Source organism: Odocoileus virginianus, chromosome 9 (genome assembly GCF_023699985.2).
Source record: "Odocoileus virginianus isolate 20LAN1187 ecotype Illinois chromosome 9, Ovbor_1.2, whole genome shotgun sequence".
Lineage (NCBI taxonomy): Eukaryota > Metazoa > Chordata > Mammalia > Artiodactyla > Cervidae > Odocoileus > Odocoileus virginianus.
The window spans coordinates 60136361-60160452 of record NC_069682.1 but is presented as its reverse complement, the minus strand read 5'-3'; the positions used below and the strand labels follow the sequence as shown (position 1 = coordinate 60160452).

At 37.9% G+C, this 24092-nt stretch overlaps 1 protein-coding gene across 1 annotated transcript in view; it reads left to right on the top strand.

Annotated features, from left to right (window-relative positions):
* The window catches only part of UQCC1 (ubiquinol-cytochrome c reductase complex assembly factor 1), a 92578-nt gene that overhangs the window by 18901 nt on the left and 49585 nt on the right, over window positions 1–24092 (top strand). Inside the window, exons 3-6 of the mRNA XM_020894018.2 lie at window positions 3408–3494; window positions 4362–4469; window positions 12340–12412; window positions 18496–18553. Of these exons, the coding sequence (XP_020749677.1) occupies window positions 3408–3494; window positions 4362–4469; window positions 12340–12412; window positions 18496–18553 (326 nt within the window). The remainder of the gene's footprint in view (window positions 1–3407; window positions 3495–4361; window positions 4470–12339; window positions 12413–18495; window positions 18554–24092) is intronic.

Below are 24092 nucleotides of genomic sequence, written 5' to 3'. Positions count from 1 at the left end.
CATATGATATGTACTCTCTTGTTTGTCTGCTTTCATTCAACTTTGTTTTAGAAATTCATCTATGTTACTGTGTGTCATAATAGTTTGTTCATTCTCATTGTTGTGTAGTATTTTGTTGTCTGACTGTACCACAATTAATTTTTCCACTTATTTATTGATGGATATTTAGATTGTTTCTAGTTGGGCTTTTATAAATAGGGCTCTTATGAGCATTCTTGTATACATTTTTGTGAGGATATATACACATTTCTTTTGGGGTATATACTTAGAAATGGAATTGTTGAATCTTACAGAATGTGTATACATTCAGCTTCATAGATACTGTCAAATAATTTTTCAAAGTGATTGTATCATTTTATACTCCCATCAGCAGAGTATAAGGGCTTTAGTTGCTTTGTATCCTTTCTGATGCTTTGTTTGTGTGTGTTTGGTGGGTGGTCTTTAAACATTTTTAAATATGAAAGTAAAGTGAGTTTTCTTTCTCTTCTCTACAAGGTTATGAGCTCCATAGGGTAAGGGTTGTTTTATCTTAAAACCTGGCACAAAGGCTGGCATATTGTGGGTATTTAATAAAAGTTGGAGGAAACATGTATGCATGGTATGTGTATAGATAAGAAGAAGAAGGATATATAATAAGGGCTTTCTTGGTGGTCCAGTGGATAAAAATCTGCCTGCCAATGCAGAGGATGCAGGCTCGAGCCCTTCGATCCCTGGTCGGGGAAGATCCCACAATGCCAAGGGGCAGCTAAACTCCTGTGCCCCAACTACTGAACCCACAGGCTTAGAGCCTGTGCTTTGCAACAAGAGAAGCCACAGCTATGAGAAGCCTGCATATTGCAACAAAGAGTAGACCCCATGAAGCAAGGAAGACACAGTGCAGCTGAAACATAAATAGATACATTTGTGAAGAAGCATATAATAAGAAGTAACCTTAAAAGTGGCTGGGTTTGTTCATTCAACAAATATTTAAGTGTTTGCTGTGTATAATGCACTGTACTTGATTCTGGTAATACAGCTAGCTTCTACCCTCATGGATATTTTTGGTGGTGGTGATAGAAAATAAATATGTGTGTAATAAAAATATAATTGTACATTGTAATGAGTACTGTGAATGAAATAAACAGGCTACTGCTATGATAGAGAATCATGGGATGACAAGAAACTGTTTTAGATACAACAGTTAGAGAAGGCCTCTTTGAAAAAGTGACAATGAGTATTTTGGGTTATTTTCTCTCTCTCTTTTTTCTTTACAAAAAGTTATTTGATATCTTTTTGGTTTAAACAGAGGAAAAATTAATGTTTTTAAAGGTCAAGGGAAGGGTGAAACAGACCACCAGCCCAGGTTGGATGCATAAGACAAGTGCTCAGGGCTGGTGCACTGGGAAGACCCAGAGGGATGGGATGGGGAGGGAGGTGGGAGGGGGGATCGGAATGGGGAACACATGTAAATCCATGGCTGATTCATGTCAATGTATGGCAAAAACCACTACAATATTGTAAAGTAATTAGCCTCCAACTAAAAAAAATAAATGGAAAAAAAAATAAAACACACACACACAAAAATAAAGGTCAAGGGAATCTTTTTTTAGGGGGCAGGGGCAAGAATGGGTAGTACAAAAAAGTAAATGTACATGTTTATAGGTATGTTTAGGTATGGGGAAACTAGATGTTTTCTGGGGAAGAAAAAGATCACGTCATTTAATATAACTTGCCCGAAAGCACAGCTTGTTGAGACTGTTGGTTGTGTTCCTTGAACCCGTTTAAGTGTTTCATGTTCTAGTGGGCCATTACACTGATACATGTGATATAATAGGAGTGGTTCTGTGTTTAGTGTTACACAGCCTTCTTGATACCTGTAAATTTAAGTGTAAGTCCTTGGCACTGACCAGAAGAATCCTGACTAATCCTTTAATATTCTTGTTTGGAAAGAAAAGTAAATAGTAACTCTCCACATTTAGAAATTCCATTTTTTCCTTCATTAGTATTAAAGGAAAAATCATTTTCATTTCAGTGTGTCCCTTCTCTTGGAATAAAACAGAACAGAATCCTTCTGCTACTCCTTCCCCACCACTTTATATTGTAAAGAATGTATAACAGTACTAAGAGTTTGGAAACTAGGTTCCTAAACTCTTGAATATTCTACCAGCATAGTGAAATAACTCATTTCTGTGTATTCCATTTTAGACTTGCACATATGCATTTGTGTGTCTGCCTATAATTTTATACATAAATGTGTTTACATGTTGCTAAAAATAATAATCTCTTGTAAACTGTGGATTTTAGGTGATAGTGTTGTATCAGTGTAGGTTCGTCCATTGTAACAAATGTACCACTCTGTTGAGAGATGTTGATAGTGGCAGATATTGTAAATGTGTGGGAAGGGGTATGTGGGAGCTGTCTGCACTTTGGTGTGAGCCTAAAACTGCCTTTAGAAATAAACTCTATTTAAAATCTGATCATTTGATTTTCCATTGAGTGACTGAACCTTAATTTAACCACCTTAAATTAACCACCTCATTTCTCATTGGACTTACTCCCCAGTTTTCACTCTTGTGAATAATGGTAATAATGAGGATCGCTTGCATATTATTTTTTCCATAGGAATTTATTTTCAAAACCATACTTATTGGTCTTGATTATAACATCACCAATATTGGTAGGATTATGGTGAAGATTCCATAAGGTACTTATGTACAAGGCACATTCATTGTGAGGCACTTACATAGTGCCTGGCACATAATGGTTTTAACTAATGGCTTCCCTGATAGCTCAGTTGGTAAATAATCTGCCTGCAGTGCAGGAGACCCCGGTTCGATTCCTGGGTTGGGAATATCTGCTGGAGAAGGGATAGGCTACCACACTCCTGTATTCTTGGGCTTCCCTTCTGGCTCAGCTGGTAAAGAATCCGCCCGCAATGCGGGAGACCTGGGTTCAATCCCTGGGTTTGGGAAGACCCCCTGGAGAAGGGAAAGGCCTCTCCAGTATTCTGGCCTGGAGAATTCCATGGCCTGTATAGGCCATGGGGTCGCGAAGAGTCAGACACAACTGAGTGACTTTCACTTTCAGTGGCTGTTATATTGCCAAAGTGCTTTCATATACAGTGCAAACGTAGAAGGAAGACAATTCTGATCTGGACAACAGTGATGTTGACAATGATGATGAAAACTTCTACTACTTATTGTGTATCTATTTTGTGAAAGGTATTTTATATTCTTTTATTTATTCAGGTATTCATCAGATGTTTGTTGAGTATGTACTAGATACCATTAGGAACTGGGTTAAGAAAGGTTGGATTCTATATTTTTTAATTTGAAGTAACTCTGTTCACATTAACCTTCTAAGTGTGTGCTCAGTGTTGCTTACATCTGTTTGTTTTTCTTTTTTCCTTAAATCTCTTGGGGCTCCAGATGAGCCAGGCCCTAGCATGTGGTGGATCAGTACAAATTCCTGGAGTAGACACTGAGCTGAGGAGGAAGTATCATACCACAAGTAAGGTGAGACTTAATGAGTTCTTTCTATGTCTGTAGCATGCTTTCACACAAGTGTTCTTATTTGAAACTCAGCAAAATTGTTACCTGGATGAGGCAAGAAATTTTATTGAATGAAGAAGATGAAGTTTAGGGAAGTAAAACAACTTGCCCAGGGTGACAAGGATGGGAGGAGACAGACCAGCTGAATATTGGAACCTAAGGCTTCTGATCCCGTGTCTTGTATTTCTTCCATTGTACTCTCTAGCTTGAAAAGCATTTTAGAGAAAAAGACATAGGTTTTGTTTTTTTTTTTATGTTAAAATAATATTTAACATCTGGAGAATTTCTTATTAGTTAGATAGCCTGGCTTCATTTAGAGAGGCTTAGCATTAGAAAGGTTTTCCATGGAGTTTATTTGTGAACTACAAAACTTATCTATAGTCATTAATAAAATTTGTTATACTAAGAATACAGGAGTTTAAAAACATGTTTTCAGTACTTGCTTTGGTTGATTATGTCTATGATTTTGTCTGCTTTCAGATAATATTTTTCTTTCCTTTTCCTATAATGTCAATAAACATAGAACATTCCTCTTCTCAGAATTGTTCTTTGGGAGGTAGAGGGGGTCAAGATTTCTTTTTTAAAATACTCTTTTCTATAGAACTTAAATGGGGTGCGTATGTCTGCTCTGGAATTTGGAGGACATCGATTAGGGTTCCAGATATGTTTGTACTGAGTAAAGAAGTACCCAGAAAAATGAGAATTAAAAATTCTGGATGAAGAAAGTCTAAGCAATAAAAATTCCCCTTAGACCTAACGAGAAATAACAGCATTCTGTTAAGAAATGTTTTTTTGCAACTGATTTTTGATTCCTTCTTTTTTATTAAATAGCTTTCTTCTACCAAGGATTCACCACAGCCTGTTGAGGAGAAGGTTGGTGCTTTCACAAAGATAATAGAAGCCATGGGATTCACAGGACCTCTGAAATACAGTAAATGGGTAAAGTCTCAGTTTTTCTCATTTTTCTTTTTGAGCTTTGTGCTTTCTGCTCCTTGCAGAAGATTTTTTTTTTTAAAGCTTCTGCTTTGCTTTTTGTGAAATGCATGTATTGTTTTGAGAGCTTTAAAACATGTTGTATCCCCTTGTCTCCCATTCTAAGTCAGGTCTATACAGCATATGGGGCTGAAACACTGCCTCTGCTCCTTTCACTTGATTGCTTAGAAGTATCTCAGTAGCAGATAATCGAATAAGACTAGCCTTTCCAGATCTTTGCCATGTGAATGCCATATAGATAAGTTCTAAGGAGTTAGATGGGCCAAATGTTCTGATGGGCAGTGTTCTTAAGGAAACATTACTTTCTATTATTCATAAGTGATTTTCTCTAGGTCATGGTAGTGATTTTCTTTAAAATTTTGTTAATGAGCATTTTTAAAATTAATCAATTCTGTGATGTATTATAATTCATATTATGGAGGGCTGTCTGCTCTGTCATTCCTTATGAGATCTTGGCCTCGCACATTATCTGTTATATAGTACTTGCTATAAATGAGTGAATGTCCACTTTGCATCAGGTGCTACTGCCCCTGGACTTTTATAGAAATGCCTCTAACCAATTAAGTAATAAAACACAAGTCACTGGATTTTTCTCAACCCAGTTATCTTCTAGTACTACTGTTTCTTTCTACAATTATGGCAAAAGTACCTTTTAATACTTTTCAGGGTTTCTAGAATGTTGGATAAACCTATCAGTCATAAGTTATAGTCATAAGTCATAATCAAACCAATACAAAGCAGTAGAGAAGACTTTTCTAGAAAACACCATAGCTTTGCCCAGAATGACTAAATTATTTCACTTACACCACTTTAACAAGTTGTAGTCAAATTATTATAGAACTTAAATTTTATTGTGGACTCTACTTTTAGTTTTCTCTTAAAATGTCTGGCTGTCTTCCTAACAGTTCCAACTGCAACACATGTAGGCTTTTTTCTATACCCTTCCTTTTACATAAATTGAATAGTGATTCCGCCAGCATTTTGTCTGTAAGGGGCTTTGAAAAGTATAGAAGATAAGACACGTACTCAGTTATAATAATGTTCTTAAGACCCTAAGGTTATGAAGTACCTTCTTAATCACTAATGAAATACTATTTATTTATGCTCCTTAAAGTTATCTCTTTTTACATCATAATTCCTTGGCAAATGATAATCATTGGTATATTTGGTAATATTAAGCAGGATCTTTTCCTCTATTAAAAAAATAAGATTTGCAAAAAAAAAAAGATTTACAATCATAGCATTTGGATTTAAAAGCTTAAGTGTTTTGTTTGAAAGTAAGGAATTAAAAGGAAAATAAGAGCAGAAAGAAAAAAAAAAAGAGAAAAAAATTGACTGTTTTATTAATTTCTTGATGGTTGAGTTCCACTTGGTTGCTTCCATATGCTTTGTCTCGTCTGTATTTTTATGATTCCAGAGGGAAAGTTGGCTACCATTTGGAGGATTACTAAATCATCAGGAAAATTTCTTCACTGTTTTAGTTTAAGTTAGTCTCTTAAGTTAGAGACTTGGTTCCCTTGTGACCTCTACTAAGTCTCTAATTGCATTTAAAAAATCTTTTGTGATGTGGCAGCGTGTTTCCTGTAACCTTCATTTTTAATTTGTGACATCAAAACATCAAAGTATGACATTCTAGTATAATTTGGGTGGGAAAAATGTAGATACAACTTTCCATTTTGAAAGAGCCTTTTTCAGCAAATGTTGACTCAGAAGTCTATGGCAGACACTTGTATTGGGGTTGCACTGGCAAGAATCTTTGAATTTTGTCTTTTCACATGTCTTTCATTAGGGAGTAAAATGTCTGCCTGTCTCTCCACATCAGCAGTGTCAGCCATCTTTCCTCCATCTTTTTGTGTAATGTTTTCGTGTGTGGTTCCATTTTTCTTCTAGATGCGTATTCAGGAATTTAAATGTGGCTTTTCCTTACCTGCCTGACTATCGCAAAATAACCATTTTTTTTCATTATCTTTATGGAACAATGATCAGGTAAGATAAGGATAACATTTAACAGATTTAGCCACATGTCATTGAATAGGCAGTTTCCAGATTAGCATTAAGCCAAAAAGTTATTCCTGTTCTGAAGGACACTGACAAACTGGAATGCATTCAGAAATGGGCAGTGAGTCTTGTGAAGCCTTCAGAAACTTGAATAAAGAGTGGTTGAAGGAAATAGGGATGCTTTGCCTGGGAAGAGAAGACTAATGGTTTTCTCAGGTATTTGAGGAAGAAATGTTAAAAAAACAAAAAGGAGAGGAACTTCCCTCGTGGTCCAGTGGCTGGGACTGTTTTCTTCCAGTGCAGGGCGCCTGGGTTCAGTCCTTGGTCAAGGAACTGGATCCCACATGGCATGACTAGGAATTCAAGTGTTACAACTGAAGATCCCATGTGTCACAACTGGGATCTGGTGCAGCTAAATACATAAATGCTGCTGCTGCTAAGTCGCTTCAGTCGTGTCCGACTCTGTGCGACCCCATAGACAGCAGCCTACCAGGCTCCTCCGTCCCTGGGATTCTCCAGACAAGAACACTGGAGTGGGTTGCCATTTCCTTCTCCAATGCATGACAGTGAAAAGTGAAAGTGAAGTTGTTGAGTCGTGTCTGACTCTTCGAGACCCCATAGACTGTAGCCTACCAGGCTCCTCCATCCATGGGATTTTCCAGGCAAGAGTACTGGAGTGGGTTGCCATTGCCTTCTCCTAAATACATAAATATATAAATACATATACTAAGAAAAAGGAGAGACTTAATCTGCGGTATTCCAGTGTGCAGATCATGTTTAATAAATGTTACACGAAGCAGATTTATGTTCAGTATAACACAAATCTAACAAGAATTGTCCTCCAGTGGACTAGGTAGCCTCACAAGGTCATTGGGCTTGTTTGAACAGGGGCCCAGATAGTTGACTGTGGATCAAGAATGCTGGAGAAGGAATTCCAGTACAGAAGAGAAAGTTCAAATGACTTCAAAGCCCCTTCCAACTCTCACACAACTGTGACTGCAAGCCTTTTACTGGATTCGTTTTTCATCTTGTAGGATGGTACAAACTGCATCAGTTATTGGGAAAGCTGATTTTCATTTCCCAAAGCTGTCTTAGGTGCTTGTGTTTTAGTCAATTAGACTGATGGAGTCTTCCAAAGTTAGAATGAAATAAACATGAAGTCATCCGAGAACCAGAACAATTTGTATTGACTGGATGGAAATTTAGTCCACCTACTTGCTTAACTTATATTAACACATGAGTCTTGAAGAGGTTCTTTCCCCAAGTTGTTATTTCCAGTCCCTGTGTGATGGTCTTAAGGGACTTGCTTTAGAGATTTGTCCAGGAAAATGGCTCACCCAAGTATAAAGGCTTGGCTTTGCTGCAGGAAAAGTGAGGAACTATAAAATGCTCCTCATTGCCACAGTATGAGCACTGTATAAATACACTGGCCAATATGGTGAGGTCTTCATTATTTGTAATGAATGGTTGCTTCATGAACATGTGGTGGGGAAAAACCTCTTTCTCAAGGAATGATGTGGGACCTTGCAGGCAAGTGTGCCTTTCCTTAGAGAAAGTGATTAATTATGAACCAGAAGACTGTATATAAGAATTGGAAGGAAACTGCAGATTTAAAAAAAATTTTGACATAGGCCATTAGGAATTTTACTTGATATTATAACTGTGTTGGGACTTCCCTGGGCATCCATCTACTGGTTAAGACTCTTTGCTCCCAATGCAGGGGGTGCATGCCATAAGGTGAGGCCTAAGATAAAAAAGAAAAATTTTAAATGTGTCATGATAGTTAAACTAGGCCTTAAGTTCCATGAAAGGAGTTTTTAACTGCTTTGTTTATTGCTGTATTTCCTAGTGTCCAAATCAGTGTTAGGCACTGAGTTAGGTGCTCAATAAATTATTTGTTGACTGAAATAAAGAGCTTACCGATGTCCTAAGCTCTCTGTTTCAAGGATAATAATAGGCCTGTCAAGGCCAAGTCATTTTGATAATGGCATCATTAGGATATCATTAGTTTGGCAATGGTACAGACCAGTGCTTCTCTAAATGTGTTCTATATAAAATACTCCCCCAAACTGTAGGTGTTAAAAAGTGAAACATGCTGCATTTTTAGGTTGCTGATACGGTGAACTACACTGATTTGTGAATGTTGACTTATCTTGAAATTCCTGGGATAAATTCCAGTTGATCATGATATGTTCTCTTTTAAAAATACTGATGGATTTGATTTGTTAGTATTTTGTTAAGGAGTTTTGGATCTGTGTTCTTGAAGACTATGGTTTTACTGTATTGTTTTCTTCTGATGTCTTTGGTTTTGATACCAGGGTAATGTTGGATCATAGAATGAGCTGGGATGTGTCCTTTGCTTTTTTTCTGCAAGAGTTTATGTAGATTTGATATAATTTCTTCAGATATTTGATAGAATTCTCTAGTGATGCCCTCAAGCCTGCAGCTTTCTTTGGGGAAGATTTTTAACAACAAATCCAGTTTTTATTTTTTATTTTTTTATTTTTATTTTTTTCAAATCCAGTTTTTAAGATAGAGGTAGGAAGACTTCCCTGGTGGTCCAGTGGCTAAGACTCCATGCTTCCACTGCAAGGAGCTCGGGGTTCCCTGCTGGGGAACTAAGAGCCTACATGCTACATGTAGTGGCCAAAAAAAAGAAGAGATAGGACTATTCATGTTGTTTATTTATTCTCGTGAGCTTTGGTAGCTTGTATCATTCAGTGAGTTTGTCCACTTCATCTAAAATAATGACATTTATTTACTTAAAGTTGTTCATGATATTATCCTATTACTATCTTTAGGATATATAGTAATGTGTTCCCTCTCTTCTCTGATTTCCAATATCGGTAACTCATGTCTTCTCTGTTTTTTCTTTCATTAAAAAAAAAAATGTATTTATCTATTTATTGGGTCTTAGTTGCAGCACAAGGGATCTCTGATCTTAGTTGCGGCACGCAGGATCTTCTAGTTGCAGCAGGCAAACTCTTAGTTGCGGATGTGGGAACTAGTGCCCTGGTCAGGAATTGAACTCAGGCCCCCTGCATTGGGAGCTCAGAATCTTAACTACTAGGCCCTCAGGGAAGTCCCTGTTTTTTCTTTTTATTCCCCTTAGATTGGTTCTACTAAAATTTTGTCAACTTTATTGATATTTTCAAAGAACCAGCTTTGGCCTATGATTTTCTGTATTATTTTTGTTTTCAGTTTCATTAATTTCTGCTCTTATCTTTATGTATCATTCTGCTTGCTTTTAAGTTTAATTTGCTCTTCGCTTTTAGTGTCTCACCAAGAGTTTTGTTTAAATGTGGGCTTCTAACACTGATTTATTGCCCGTAAAAATATACCTGATTTCCATTGGTTTTATGTTGTTTTGTTTTCCCCCATATGAACTTTAGGCTAAAAACATTGAAAATATAACATCTCAAATTAGCAAATAAAAAAATCTTAATTGCAGTCAAAGACATAATACTTTATTTTATAACAGGTATTTCTGCCCATGAGAAACTGAGATATGAGTATTATATAGTAGTGGATATAGTATATCCTTGGTGACTGAACCTTAATAACAAAACTGCTTTGCTAAAATTCTAGGTTGGTTTTTCCTCAGTTGCTACATCATTTGCATATATATTTTTTTTTAGTCTGTGCATATTTGAGTAATTTTCTCTGTCATTTTAAAGAAAAATAAGCTTCTACAAGCCTTTGTTGATAAACTAATTGTATCCTTAAGGAAATATTTTGAAAGTTCTTAGAAAGTCTGGTTCCTTTAGCACTGAGTTGGTCTTCAGACCTACAGTTCATAAAAATTTACTTTTAATTTTTAGATTTATTTTTATGAAGGCATAATGTACATATAGTAAAATATACAAATCTTCAGTATACAGCTCATGAATAAATTAAAATCACTCAGATTAAGATTCTATGAGAATTCTTAGTGTTTTAGGGAATAGTAAACAGTTGATCCTTTTACCATATTTTATATTCATTAGAAACTTTTTTTTTTCTTAGAAACTCTTTTAAAAGGAGTTGCTGTGTTTATTGTTGTTCAATTGCTGAGTTGTGTCCAACTCTTTGTGACCCCATGGACTGTAGTACATAAGACTCTTCTGTCCTCCACTATCTCCTGGAGTTTGCTTAAATTCATGTCTGTTGAGTCAGTAATACTATCTAACCATCTCATTCTCTGTCGCCCCCTTCTCCTTTTGCCTTCAGTCTTTCCCAGCATCAGGGTCTTTTCCAGTGAGTCAGCTCTTTGCATCAAGTGGCCAGAGTATTGGAACTTCAGCTTTAGCTTCAGCAACAGTCCTTCCAATGAATATTTAGGGTTGATTTTCTTTAGGATTGACTGGTTTGATCTTTTTGCTCTCCAGGGGACTCTCAAGAGTCTTTGCCAGCACCACAATTCTTCATCGCTCAGCCTTCTTTATGGTCCAACTCTCACACCCATACTTGACTGCTCTCCATATCTTTGACTATATGGACCTTTGTCGGCAAAGTGATGTCCCTGCTTTTTAATATGCTATCTAGGTTTGTTGTAGCTTTCCTTCCAAGGAGCAAGCGTCTTTTAATTTCATGACTGCAGTCACCATCCACAGTGATTTTGGATGGAGCCCAAGAAAATGAAATCTGTCACTGCTTCCACTTTTTCCCCTTGTTTGTCATGAAGTGATGGAACCAGATGCCATGATCTTAGTTTTTTGAAAGTTGAGTTTCAAGCCACCTTTTTCACTCTCCTCTTTCACCCTCATCAAGAGGCTGTTTAGTTCCTCTTCACTTTGTACCATTACGGTGATATCATCTGCATATATGAGGTTGTTGATATTTCTTCTGGCAATCTTGATTCCAGCTGGTGATTCATCCAGCCCAGCATTTTGCATGTACTCTGCATGGAAGTTAAATAAGCAGGGGGACAATATACAGCCTTGACGTACTCCTTTCCCACTGTTGAACCAGTCCATTGTTCCATGTCTGGTTATAACTATTGCTTCTTGACCTGCATACAGATTTCTCAGGAGACAGGTAAGGTAGTATGGTACTCCCATCTCTTTAAGAATTTCCCACAATTTGTTGTGATCCACACAGAGGCTTTAGTGTAGTCAATGAAGCAGAAGAAAATGTTTTTCTGGAATTCCCTTGCTTTCTCCATGATCCAACAAATTTATAAACATAGTATTCTGTTAGGATCAGCAAACTATAAAACTAGGGAAAATACAGAAAAAAATGACCCCTCTCTTCAGGGAAAAAAAAGACTTATGGAATAGATAATAGTGCTTCTGAGGAAAAATCAAATGATTGAGGGTTTTGTTTGATTTTGGTCAGGAAAATGGGTAATTTTTTTTTTTAATATAAAGGGTTTCAGATTATAAAGAATGTGGATGGTTCTGAACTATGGTTTAGAGGCTCAAATGTGGTAAAATGGGTTTGAATTAAAAGATAGATTTCCTCTAAATATTAGAAAAATCTTTTTGACATTTTGATGCTAAAATCATAAAATCTAGAATTTTGTGAAGTCCGAATGTCTTGATTTAATAAAAGGAAGCATGGCATCACCGACTCAATGGGCATGAGTTTGAGTAAACTCCGGGAGTTGGTGATGGACCGGGAGGCCTGGCATGCTGCGATTCATGAAGTCTCAAAGAGTCGGACACGACTGAGCGACTGAACTGAACTGATCTATATTGTTTAGCTATTAATTTTGCCTAGAGACAGGTTTGGACCCATCCTTCTAGTTGAAAAAGTATAAAATTCTGTGACCCACATTTAATGGTACCAGAACATTCACTTGGTCATGTCTTGAGTTTGTTTTATTCTCTTTGTCTAGAAAATTAAGATTGCGGCCCTGCGCATGTATACCAGCTGTGTGGAGAAAACTGACTTCGAGGAATTCTTTCTAAGTAAGTTACTGTTTTTGAAAGTTCTGAAAAGGAAAATGAATCTACTGTTCATTTTTATGTTTGTGTCTTGGTCAAATAGTTTTCTTTTTTAAGGTACTAGTGAAACAGTTTTTCTTGCACAGGATATATAATAAAAGCTTCCTACTTTTCTCCTAATAGAATAAACAGAGGCCAAAAGAACCTTATAAATAAGATGTTTTATTTGGGAAAAATAAAGCATTTGGGGGAAAAAAAGTAAAAATTTGTCCAGTACGTCAACATTATCATCCCCTTTGTCCACATATGCATGTTTTACATAAGGGTACTCAGAGTTAACATACCGTTTTACGTTCTGGATGTTTTACTTGACAATTTTGACATGAACTTTTAGCCAGTGATTGCTCTTTTATTTCTAGTTTATAATTGTTTTAGTTAATCCTGGAATATGTCTCATGATTTTTCTTCTTTCTGTAAAAGGTCAAAAGGTACGTTTATTATTTTTATCCTATTGATAAATTGCTTTCTGAAAGTTTTACTGGTTTAGATGATCATCACTAGCAGTTGATTGTATCAGTACAATACTCATTTTGATGCTGTAAACTGTTGTAGTTATAAACAAGTCATTTAAAGCAGATACTTAGAAAGTCATTGGGAAAGTTTAAACTGTTTCCAGTTCCACAGATTTTGGAAGGAAATGTGTGCTGTGCACCTCTACCTCTTGTGGTAATAGCCATTATCCTCAAAGCAACAAACACTTAACTATGTTCTTGATATTTTTCATGGACAGCAAATAATTAATATATAATTATATTAACAACAATGAAGAAAGAGATGCGGCTTTGTTTACTATTTTTTAAAATTAGATGCAAGTTGTTTTGTTGATTTTACTTTCAGCAGATTGATATTATATTAGAAACTTAAAATACTATGCTGAGTTGTAATCCTCATTTAGTATCTGCCTTCCATTTCCTATTTACTTGTAGTGAAGAAAGAAAACCTTCCTGCTGCTTTTTCACCTCTAGCAGTTTTTTATTTTAGGAGAAATTAGTCTGAAAGGAGAAAATATTCTTTCTCTACATGATGAAGAAACTGTTAATTTTAGAAGCTGGATTTTTCTTAAGTAGTTTTAAGTATTTTTCTTTAGATCTTTTTAAAACTTCCTCCTGGACATCTATTTAATATTAAATATCTCATAAACTTAAAATTATTTTGAAAGGATGTTTACTAGCTATCTTTGTTTAGCTAATCCTTATTAAATATTCTTGAGTTAATATTATAATATTAAATAATGAGACTTATTACATACTTAATGTATCATGTTTCAATTTATAATCTGTTGTAGACTACTTATAAAAATAAAAGTTTTTTAAAGTGAGTATCCATTACATTTTCATAGTTCACACTTACATGCTTTTACGTTTGTTTCCTTTTGGAGTTATAAAACCTTGCAAGACTGGAGGGCTTATATTCTTATTTTAATTTTTGTTTTGTTTTCAGAAACTATTGAAACTTAAAGAGGCTAAGTGATTTACCTAAAGTTGCTTACTAGTCAAGCCTTGATCCTATGTTATATGGCTTAAAATCCAGGAATTTTTCTGCTATAACCTATTGCCTTGAATGAATATAATTGCAACATAGAATTATAGTCCATTTTAATATTTTGTGTTTTATAATTCTTTGTATTTTACAATTTTTAATTGAGAATTACCTCTGTGATGTGTTCTATTAATTTTGTGAACTGCTGTTTATATATTATTAAAATGTGTACACCTCAGTGAGCTTTTTTCTAGCCTTACCCTTTGAATTAGTTATCTGGGGAGGCAGTACATTTTTCGGTGATACCACTGTTACTTCAGGTTTTCTGAGACTAACTTTGAGAAAAATTACCTTTTAGACTTATATCATGTTCATTTGTATTATGCTCCATTGTGGTCCATTTTTGTCATTTGTGGTTAGATTAAATTTCAGAATTGTGGCCAGTGAATAGAAAGGGAGAAAATCTGAAAAGTACCACTTAGAGGCAGACAAACAGTATCTATAAAGTAATGAGACTGACTTTCTTGCATCTTGGATTCTAAAGAGTAGGCCAGACAAGTTTGGGGTAAAAGAAGAGAATGTGTGTGTGTGTGTAAAAGAAGAGAGAGAGAGAGAGAGAGAGAGTGAGTGTGTGTGTGTGTGTGTGTGTGTGTGTGTGTTGCTTCCCAAGATTACATCTGTAACGTGGCTATTGCTCCTTTGGATTTTTGACATTTTAGGGCTTTACTTTTAGAGTCCTGAGAATTGAGTAGCTTTTAAAGGATAGAGAGCCTTGGTTAGCAGTAGGTGTCATTCTCACTCTTGCAACAAAAGTGAGGCCAGTTGTATGTCATGAAGGTTGAGTTCTTTACTCAGTAAACATATGCCTGTCAGCCTCTCGGACAAGTCCTCATAAAATGCCAAAGCTACAGATACTCTGTCATGTCAGAGCCAAAGTGTTCAGAGGTCTTGATCCGGAGACCTAGATGCTGAGGATTCTGACTGGGGACATACCTTAATAGTCCACTGTTGTTTCCAAGATGTTCTGATGATGTCATTGTGGCATAAATGAGTGTACCCTCTGTGAGCACACAGTGTTTGCTAACTGGTCTTTTGGCGATCAGTTCCATTATAAAGAGCACTTTTGGGGCAGAGGTGGTCAGCCAGTCAGTAAAGCTTGTGTTTAAAACCACACTGTTGTCTGCAAACTGCTTTGTTTTCAGCCCTAAGAGCCCTCATACCTTGGAGAGGAGACTCCTTAATGAGTCAATTTTGAGTTAATAAAATTGAAGTTCTACCTTTATCTCTTTCTGATACTAATACTCAGCTATCAAATATATCAATTTTGTATAAGTTTATGATGTATTTTTTTTAAACTTGAAGAAAAAAGATTGAGGTTCATCATCAATAGATGAAATCTTAATGAGTTTTTTTAAAGATAGTTTAAACACTAGTGTTTAAACAGTTCACTGAAAAACAGTAGTGAATGTTTGTGTGCTGTGCTTAGTTGCTCAGTTACGTCTGACTCTTCGAGACCCTGTGGACTGTAGCCCATCAGACTCCTCTGTACATGGGATTCTCCAGGCAAGAATACTGGAGTGGGTTGCCATGCCCTCCTCCAGGGGATCTTCCTAACCCAGGGATTGAACCTAGGTTTTCCTCTGCAGATGGATTCCTTAACAACTTCCTTACCAACTGAGCCACCAGGGAAGCCCTGGTGAATTCACAAAATTAAAAAAACATTCACAAAAGTGAATGTTTATTGAGTACCTATTAAATGTTAACTACTTTGTTAAATGTTCTACAGGCCTTATCTCATTTATTCTTCACAAAAACTCTCTAAGGTAGGTTCTCTTATTCTCCCATTTTTATAGAGAAGAAAACAGGTACTGACAGGTAACTTTGCCCAGAGTCACATAGCAAGAAAGTAGTAGAGTTAAGATTTTGAATCAGGATGTCTGACCCCAGTATCTTCATTAAACATGCAGCTATGTTAGTACTGCCACCTCATAACTGTAATGAATTAATTTAGTTTTACTCAACTGATGTTGAGGAAGAAAGTATCTAGGCTTATATAATAGTGCACTGAATGTATACTGGAGCTAAGTGTGATTATGGGAATACCTTGTGATCATGGGAAGACCTATAGCAGGTTTTAACTTTGAAGTGTTTAAAGACATTTCATAAAGCTAAAGAATCTGCTATTTGTTGAGTTGCTCACAAACTTTCAGTGGTCGTTTTTCAGGGCTTTAGCCTGTGCTTTTCTGTTCTGACCCCAGTGCGTACAGGGAGTCAGTCATATGCCAGCTCTTTTCCCATCCTCAGCTCTGAGCTGTCCCCCAGAGGGAAAATTGTGACCCAAGTCCAGTTGCTGGCCTGTCTGTCTGTCTGCGCTTTCCAGCTCAAGAACTGATTCCCTCTTTGAGAAAATTGGAAAGGCTCCTGGAGGCTGCTGAGAAGCTTTGATGTAGAGGTAGCAATTGAACAGATTGTCCTTTAGAAGCAGCCAAATTTCATTTTCCAGATTGAAAGACAGACTTCCAAGAAAGCTTTTCTTTTTAATGTTTTGTTCTAGCATCCAAAAAAGACCCAACTTCAGATCCGGGCTTGAGAGTTTCTCATGGCTATTCTTGTTCTAGGTGGAGGGTGGTTGGCCCACTCTCAGATGGCATGTGTCTTAATAGCTGAGTGACTGGCCAGGCCAGCCTTCACCTCCCTCCTGCTGGGCTCCAAGAGGAAGTCCACTTGACAGCTGCTGGGCACCTCCCAGGAAACTCACCAGAGTATTTTGGTGTCAGTTTGTGACAGACCTGGACTTAAACGCTATCCTAGCCACCAGTTTGTTAATATTGTGGCTGCCCACAAGTTCCTTAGCTCTTTGGAGCCCGTTTCCTCATCTCTAGAATGAGGCTTCTAATGCCTTCCTTCAGGGTTAAAGTGAGGATTAAGTGAGATAATATACTGACATGACTTAACAGTGGACTTGGCAGGAAGTTTGAACCCTTAGTGAATTTTAGTTTTTGATCCTAATATTAGAGAGGCCATTAGCAATTAGGCCATAGTATATGGAATCAAGGAGACCTAAATTTGATCCCAGATGTCTGATTTCATAGCTGTGTGAACTTGGGCAATTGTTACGATCTCTCTTAAGTCAGTTTTCTTACCTGTCAAATGGGGATAATATCAATACCTACCTCATTGGAATGTTGAAAAGGTTCATTGAGCTAATACATATACCTTTCATTAAGTCTGGCACATACATAGTAAGCCCAAAATGAATTATAGCTCTTTATTATTCTTGATGTTGTTAGTGTACCTCACTAACAGAGCAGGGGGGCTGCTCTGTGCTTTCTATCTTAGTGGCCCTTGTTTGTGATCATTTAGGTCATAGTATACTTCATTGTTTGCTGAAGGGCAGAAGATACTACTTTCTTTCTTGAGTTATTAATCCAAGGAACAGAATCAGATTCCCACTGATTCTCTTTTTGTCATCTTGCTCTACCATTTCTCCCTGTCACGTAATAAGGAGAGCATATCCAGTGGGGGACCCTTCACCAAGCCAGAGGCATTTCTTAAGGGTCTGAGAATTGAGAGGCTTGGATATCTAAGCACTGACCTGATTTTTGGTATTTTAAACCAAGGAGAAGCCCTGCCTGGTTTATCATTCCTGGGGGTGATGAACGGCGTTTTGTTAGATATCATCTGCTTTCTTATTCAACTGCAGTTCTCTCGAGCTCTCCTTCTTTCTCTCAATCATTTATTTTGGTTGCATCATTTAGCATACTCATGTTTGTAGCACATTGGGTTACCTTAAAGAAAAAAAAAACAGAAAAGGGATACAAGAAGAACTTAATTTCTTGGCAGGGCTCAAGTAAAAAAAAAAACACAAAACTTATACATGGGACTTCCCTGGTGGTCCAGTGGTTAAGAATCCGCTTTGCAGTGCAGGGGATGTGGGTTTGAACCCTGGTTGGGGAATGAAGATCCCACATGCTGAGGAGCTTGACTAAGCCAGCGTATTGCAACTATTGAGCCCTCACACAACTAGAGTTGTGTGCGCCACAATGAAAGATCCTGCCTGATGCAAGGGAGATCCCATGTGCTGCACTTATGATGGAAGGCAGCCAAATAAATTAACACATTTTAAAAAAAATACATTAAAAAAAAAAAGCCTATACTTAAAGTGAGGGTAGGCAAGTGGTGTCTGCCTAGCTTTCCAAAAGAATTGGAGATCAGTAAGGGAAAATAACATTGACTCATATGGAAATTAGAAGGAATTACAGAGATTGTCCAGGCCACACGATACAAAGTGAGAAAACTGAGGCTCAGAGAAGTGATTTTCCAAAGGCCACACAGCAGGGTGGTGATGGGGCTGGAACTAGAAGCCTGGTTGCCTGACTACATTCACTGTTCTTTCAACCCATAGTCTTGCCTTGTGGTTCCATTGGCCTTCTCTCTGTGATAGCATAATCAGAGAGCACTGTGACTGCTGTATATTTTGATTGAACAAATCCCTACCAATATTTCAAATAGAGTCCATATTCCTGTTCTAAACCCTCACATATTTATACTTCATTATTATTTTCTAGGGTGTCAGATGCCTGATACATTCAATTCATGGTTTCTTATAACTCTGCTTCATGTCTGGTAAGTGAGAAATTTAAGTGAAGTCACCATTTTTTTTTTTTTTTTTAACACTGCTGACTTGTTAAGGTATAGCCCTCAGTAGAGCTGATTATATGAAATGGCAGTTGTTCAGGCATTAAAAACTGTTCCTTTCATTTTAATAACTGGTGTCTTATGGCACATTTTTTATTAAAGGTCAAAGCATAGTCCCAGAAAGAAACTAATATTTGTAGGAGTTTCTCAAAGAACACCTAATCCAGTGAACAATGCTATCAGTATCTCTAAGAGACCCTATGGGCTTGGGTGGAAAGTTCTTTCCCTTGGCTGTTTTAGGAAAGTTCACATTTACGTAAAAGTGGTTTGAATTGTGAGCATCCGTGGTCATTTTCATTGCTGGTCATCAGAAACCTATAACAAATTATAGCACTGACATTTACGCCTGTACCTCTAAAATGTGCATACAGGTTAGATTCATGCCAGGTTTGTTGCATGTAAAAATATTTAACACCTTAAACAGTATATTTTTTCTTCAGCTGCAAATTACGTAGCCAAAAAAAATCAATTTTTCATCTAATGTTACACAGTATTAAAGGTCAGAAGGATATAGGAGAGGCGTTGGAAGTGGGGGCTGGGGAATGTATTTATTGAACTGCCAGATCTTGGGAAAGTAAATTCTGGAGAACTAAGTTTACTACTTTGACCATAGTGAGCATCTGAGGAACGTGGGGAATGGTTGCCTTGTCAAAAGGACCCTTGTTTGAGACTGAGCTTTGCATCACAGGACTGACTGCTATATAAAGACTTTTTGGTTTTAATCACCTCTGAAATATTTCTTCTGAACTCGCATAGTCAGTGAGATTGGCTCAGGGGTCTAAGGTGGCAGTTTATGTTGTTTTTTCCTAAACCGGTAGTTTATGGAGTGTACACTGTGTCCTGGTCAGTCAATAAGCTGTGTCAGGAAGTTCCCAGTCTAGTGAGGGAGATAAGACATGCTTAGTAGTTGGTTATAAATTGGAATGGCCAAGTTCTATAATAAATCTGAGTAAGTCATACCTGTGGAATACAGAGGAGGCAGCAACCCTCACCTGGCTTTTGAAATGTGCCATGTCTTAGTCAGATAGCTGAGAAGGCAGACTACCTTCGGTCTGAATGGTTGAAGGTTAGGAAGAAGTTCATGGGGGATGCTTTATGTACTGAGAGGAAAACTACTTTTTCAAGAGGAGTGCACTGCAGAGGTGGCCCTGGGGAATTACTCACTGCAGAGGTGGGAGGATTGAGAGGAGGCTAGGCTGTTTCCAGAGGAGCTCAAAGATAATATTCAAAGCCAGTATGAAAGACTCTTTATTGCTCAATAGCCAGAGGTATCAGCATGTTAGAGGGAGTGGATGGCAAAATAAAAAATATAATCCTTGTGACCACATCCCAAGGTCAGTACCTGACTAATAGCAGCTGGGGCAACCTTATAACTACTTGTAGTTCTTTCAAGTGAGCCGTGATTTCCAAATGTGCCTGCTGAGTCTTCCTTGCTGAGATTGGTTTAATTCTCAGAGGCATGGGGAGTACCATCACCAGGTAAGTAGAGGGAGGGAGGCTTGTCTACACTTGGTCTCTCGTCCATCCTTCCTCCTTAGTTCTCGTGATCTGCAGCTTTGGTGAGATGAATCAGTAGCTTTTCAGTTTGAATCAGCAAACTCTGTGTTAAGGACTGGCAGGCACTGGAGAGAAGGATGTGACATGGTGTGCACCTTCAAGAGACTTAGTTGAGCGGAAAGCAGACCCAGTACAATTGCCTGTAATGGATGACAATGAAAGAAGTGCTGTGCCCAAAGCACACACAGGTACTGCAAAAGGACACGAAGGTGTGACTGAGTCCAGATTTGGTGGATGGGGGCAGTATTGGATGAAGAGTTGCTGTGTGGTAGAGGTGACATATGAGATGTACCGTGAAGAGTGAGTAGCATTTCTGTCAGAGAAAGGAAGGCACTCTTAAGTTGTGGGACTATTAGGAGCGAGACATAGAACATGTACAAGAACATGGAATATTTGAGGGCAGCCACATTGTCTGTAGCATCTAGGAACGTAGTGGAAAAGGGTCATCAGAAAAGTAGTTTAGGATCCAGTGTGCTATGATCCACCAAGAAGAATTAGGGAAACTCTCTTCTAGGGGTTAGAGTTCTTAGAGGAAGTAAGGGATTCACCCCAGGACTGTGGGAAAGCTGTGTTCTTCTGGTCCTGTTCTCTTAGCTTGAAACTCTAGGAGGTTAACTGGGGGATCTCCAAGACCAACATTACCAGGCTCGGTGGACTTGCTGGGGATGGGTAGGATTCAGATACCTCCTGTGAGTGGTACTATGAGGGAGAAGTGGGGAGGCTTAGAAAGCAGTCATAAAAATACAAAGAATTCCCCGCTTCCTAAAAGCCCCCCACAGACACTAGAATACTCTTGCTCAGGTTCCCAAGGGTGGTGATGCCCTGTTGGCTCTTAGAATAGGGACAGGATTTCTTATATCCTGTTAGTTCCCTGGAGGATGTGTTGATGTCCCCCTTATCCTTTCTGCTTTCTCTAGGTCCCAAATTTTTGTGTGTATTGGGATTTAGGACTGGGAACCCTTCAGTTCCCAGACGGCCCTTATCAGTTGTGTTTTCTTGTGAACATGCAACTGTGGTGACTATATGTCCTTTGTCTTTGCCGAACAAGGTTAGTATTCACTACAGCTGCTGAAAAAATGCTGACAGAGGTTGCTGTGGGGGCTTTCTAGCATCTCCACGTGGACTTGATAAAAGCAGGCTTCCCCTTCTGTTCCCTGTCTGGGGCAGTGGTGTTGAGATCCATTCAGGTGCCCACACCAGAAACCTGGGAGGCCACCTTTTCCCTCATTCCCTTTATCTGGTCAGGCCCCCGTCACTCATCTCAACCACTTTTGACCATGACCCATTAGTAACAAATGTATCTTACCTTGTAGTCCAGAGCAAACAGATATATGATGCAAAAATTTTATAAAACTTATCCTTACAGCATCAAATAATCTCTGATATTTTCTATTTCATTTGAATTTATTTAAAACGGAAATGTAAGATATCACCCACTAATTGATTTCACTGATTACAAGGAACAGTACCTGAAAACAGGTATTTGGACTTCAACTTCCCTCTTCCTGTGCCATAGATCTCTCACTCAAACACACACACACACACACACACACACTCACACACCCACCCACCCACCCACCCACACTCTCCTTAGTATTTTCTGTTGTTCTCAAGATACAGTGTGTTTCCTAGCATGGCATTCATATTCCATCAAATACGCTACCTTTACCACACTCATCTGGTGCCATTCTAGGTACCACTGTCACCGCACTCCCTCCTCTGCAAGAAAAAATAAATAGAAATGTTTATGTATGATAGAAATATCAAGTCTTCTGCACAAAAGCTTTCTTCTGCCTAGAAAGCCATTCTTCCTCTCCACCTGACAAACTCCTGTTTTTCATTCAATAACCAACTCAGATATCATCTCTTCTTTGAAGCCTTCCCTTCCCTTCAAAGGCAGAGTTAGTTCCTCTTCTGAGTTCCCTTAGTCTTTTGGACACCTCTGTTATAGCACTTATCACATGACATTTTTAATTTTATCATATTGTGGATGGTAAATTTATTGAGAGCAAGAATTTTTTTTTATTGTCCTTTTGGAAAGACATGAAAATGAGATACTTTTTTCCCTCAGTCCCATATCTTATTTGAATTCACATTGATAAATGTTGATTAAATACTCTATGGCGCGAAATCTCTCTTGGCTCCTATGGCAATTGGAAGGGTCCTGGCCACTGCCTGTTGGTCATATGAGAGAGACAAAGCTCTGCTCCTACTTGTTTCTGTGGGTGGTGAGATGTATTTAAATGGAATTCATCTTAATGTTCAAAGTATTAATAGATTTTTAGAGACCCTGATTTTAAAATTTGTCATGAAACCCTACTAGTACTTCATAGATACAGAAATTTATTTTAGAAAAGGAAATGGGGAATTCTCTGATGATTCAATGGTTAGGATTCCAGCCTTTCACTACAGGGGGCCCCAGTTCAATCCCTGGTCGGGGAACTAAGATCCTGCAAGCCAAAAAAAAAAAAAAAAAAAGAAGTGGAACAAATAAAATTAGAATATGCCTAGGATGGAGGTGGGGTGGAGAGGAAAATACAGATTGTATTTTTAAAAATTATCAAAGTCAGGTATATCATAAATATAGTAACTATTAGGTCCTTTACAGTATTTTTTAAAAATTTATTTACATATATTATCTCACACATTTTTATAACTACTTTATTCCTATTACATATGAGGGATCAGAGACTTAGAAAAGTCAGAGAGCTTGCCCATAGAACTAGTACATGGTAGAGAGGAAATTCAAATACGAGTCTGACTAACTCAGAGTGTTAAGTTCCTTTCCTCACTGGTAACTGAAACTATTAAAGTAACTAATTAAATAGTTATTACTAATTAGTACTAGTAATACTTAATATTAATTAATACTATTTATAGGGGCTTCCCCAGTAGCTCAGTTGGTAAAGAATCCACCTGCAGTGCAGGAGACCTGGATTCAATTCCTGGGTTGGGAAGGTCTGCTGCAGAGAAGATAGGCTACCCACTCCAGTATTCTTTGGTTTCCCCTGTGGCTCAGCTGGTGAACAATCTGCCTGCAATGTGGGAAACCTGGGTTCGATCCCTGGGTTGGGAAGATCCCCTGGAGAAGGGAAAGGCTACCCACTCCAGTATTCTGGCCTAGAAAATTCCAGGGTTGCAAAGAGTTGGACACGACTGAGTGACTTGACTAATACTATTTATGACTTAAGTATTTGCTTATTCTTTTTTTAAGACTATTCTTTTGTTATTTATTTTAATTTTATTTATTTTTTGGCTGCGTGACATTCATTATCCTAGCTCCTTAGCCAGGGCTTGTACCTGTACTCCCTGCATTGGAAGCGCAGAGTCTTAACCACTGGACCACCAGGGAAGTCCCAGTACCTGCTTATCCTTAAACATAAATCCGTAAAATTATAGCATTTATTTTGTAATTGAACCTACTATACGCAGCAGATTTGTTCCCTGCCCTCATGGGGCTAAGGGTGTGGGAGAGACATGTTAAACAGATCATTAATAAAATAGAACTGGGATGGATGCTATGGGAGTTGGCGACAGAGTGCTGTGGAAGAAGAGGAATCCAGAATTTAGTTGGAGGTGGGTGGGTCACTCAGGGAGGACTTTGTTGAAGAGATGGCGTTTAAACTGACACCTGAATGAGGAGTGGAAGTTAGCAAGTCAAAGAGTGAATGAAAAGGCATTGCAGGCAGAAGGGCCTCATTGTTTTCAGTCATCTTACCGGGAGAGCCCTTTTCACACAGTGTATGAATAGATAAAAGGACTGAAGAAGTGGGAATGGTCTGCTCACTTCAGGTGTTCGCCACTTGCCCAGTGGTAAGGGACTCTTCTGTGGTTCCATCTAAAAACCACAGATTTAGTCCAGCTTCCTCTTTTTACAAATGGGGAAATGATTTGGGCCGTTTTAAAGGAT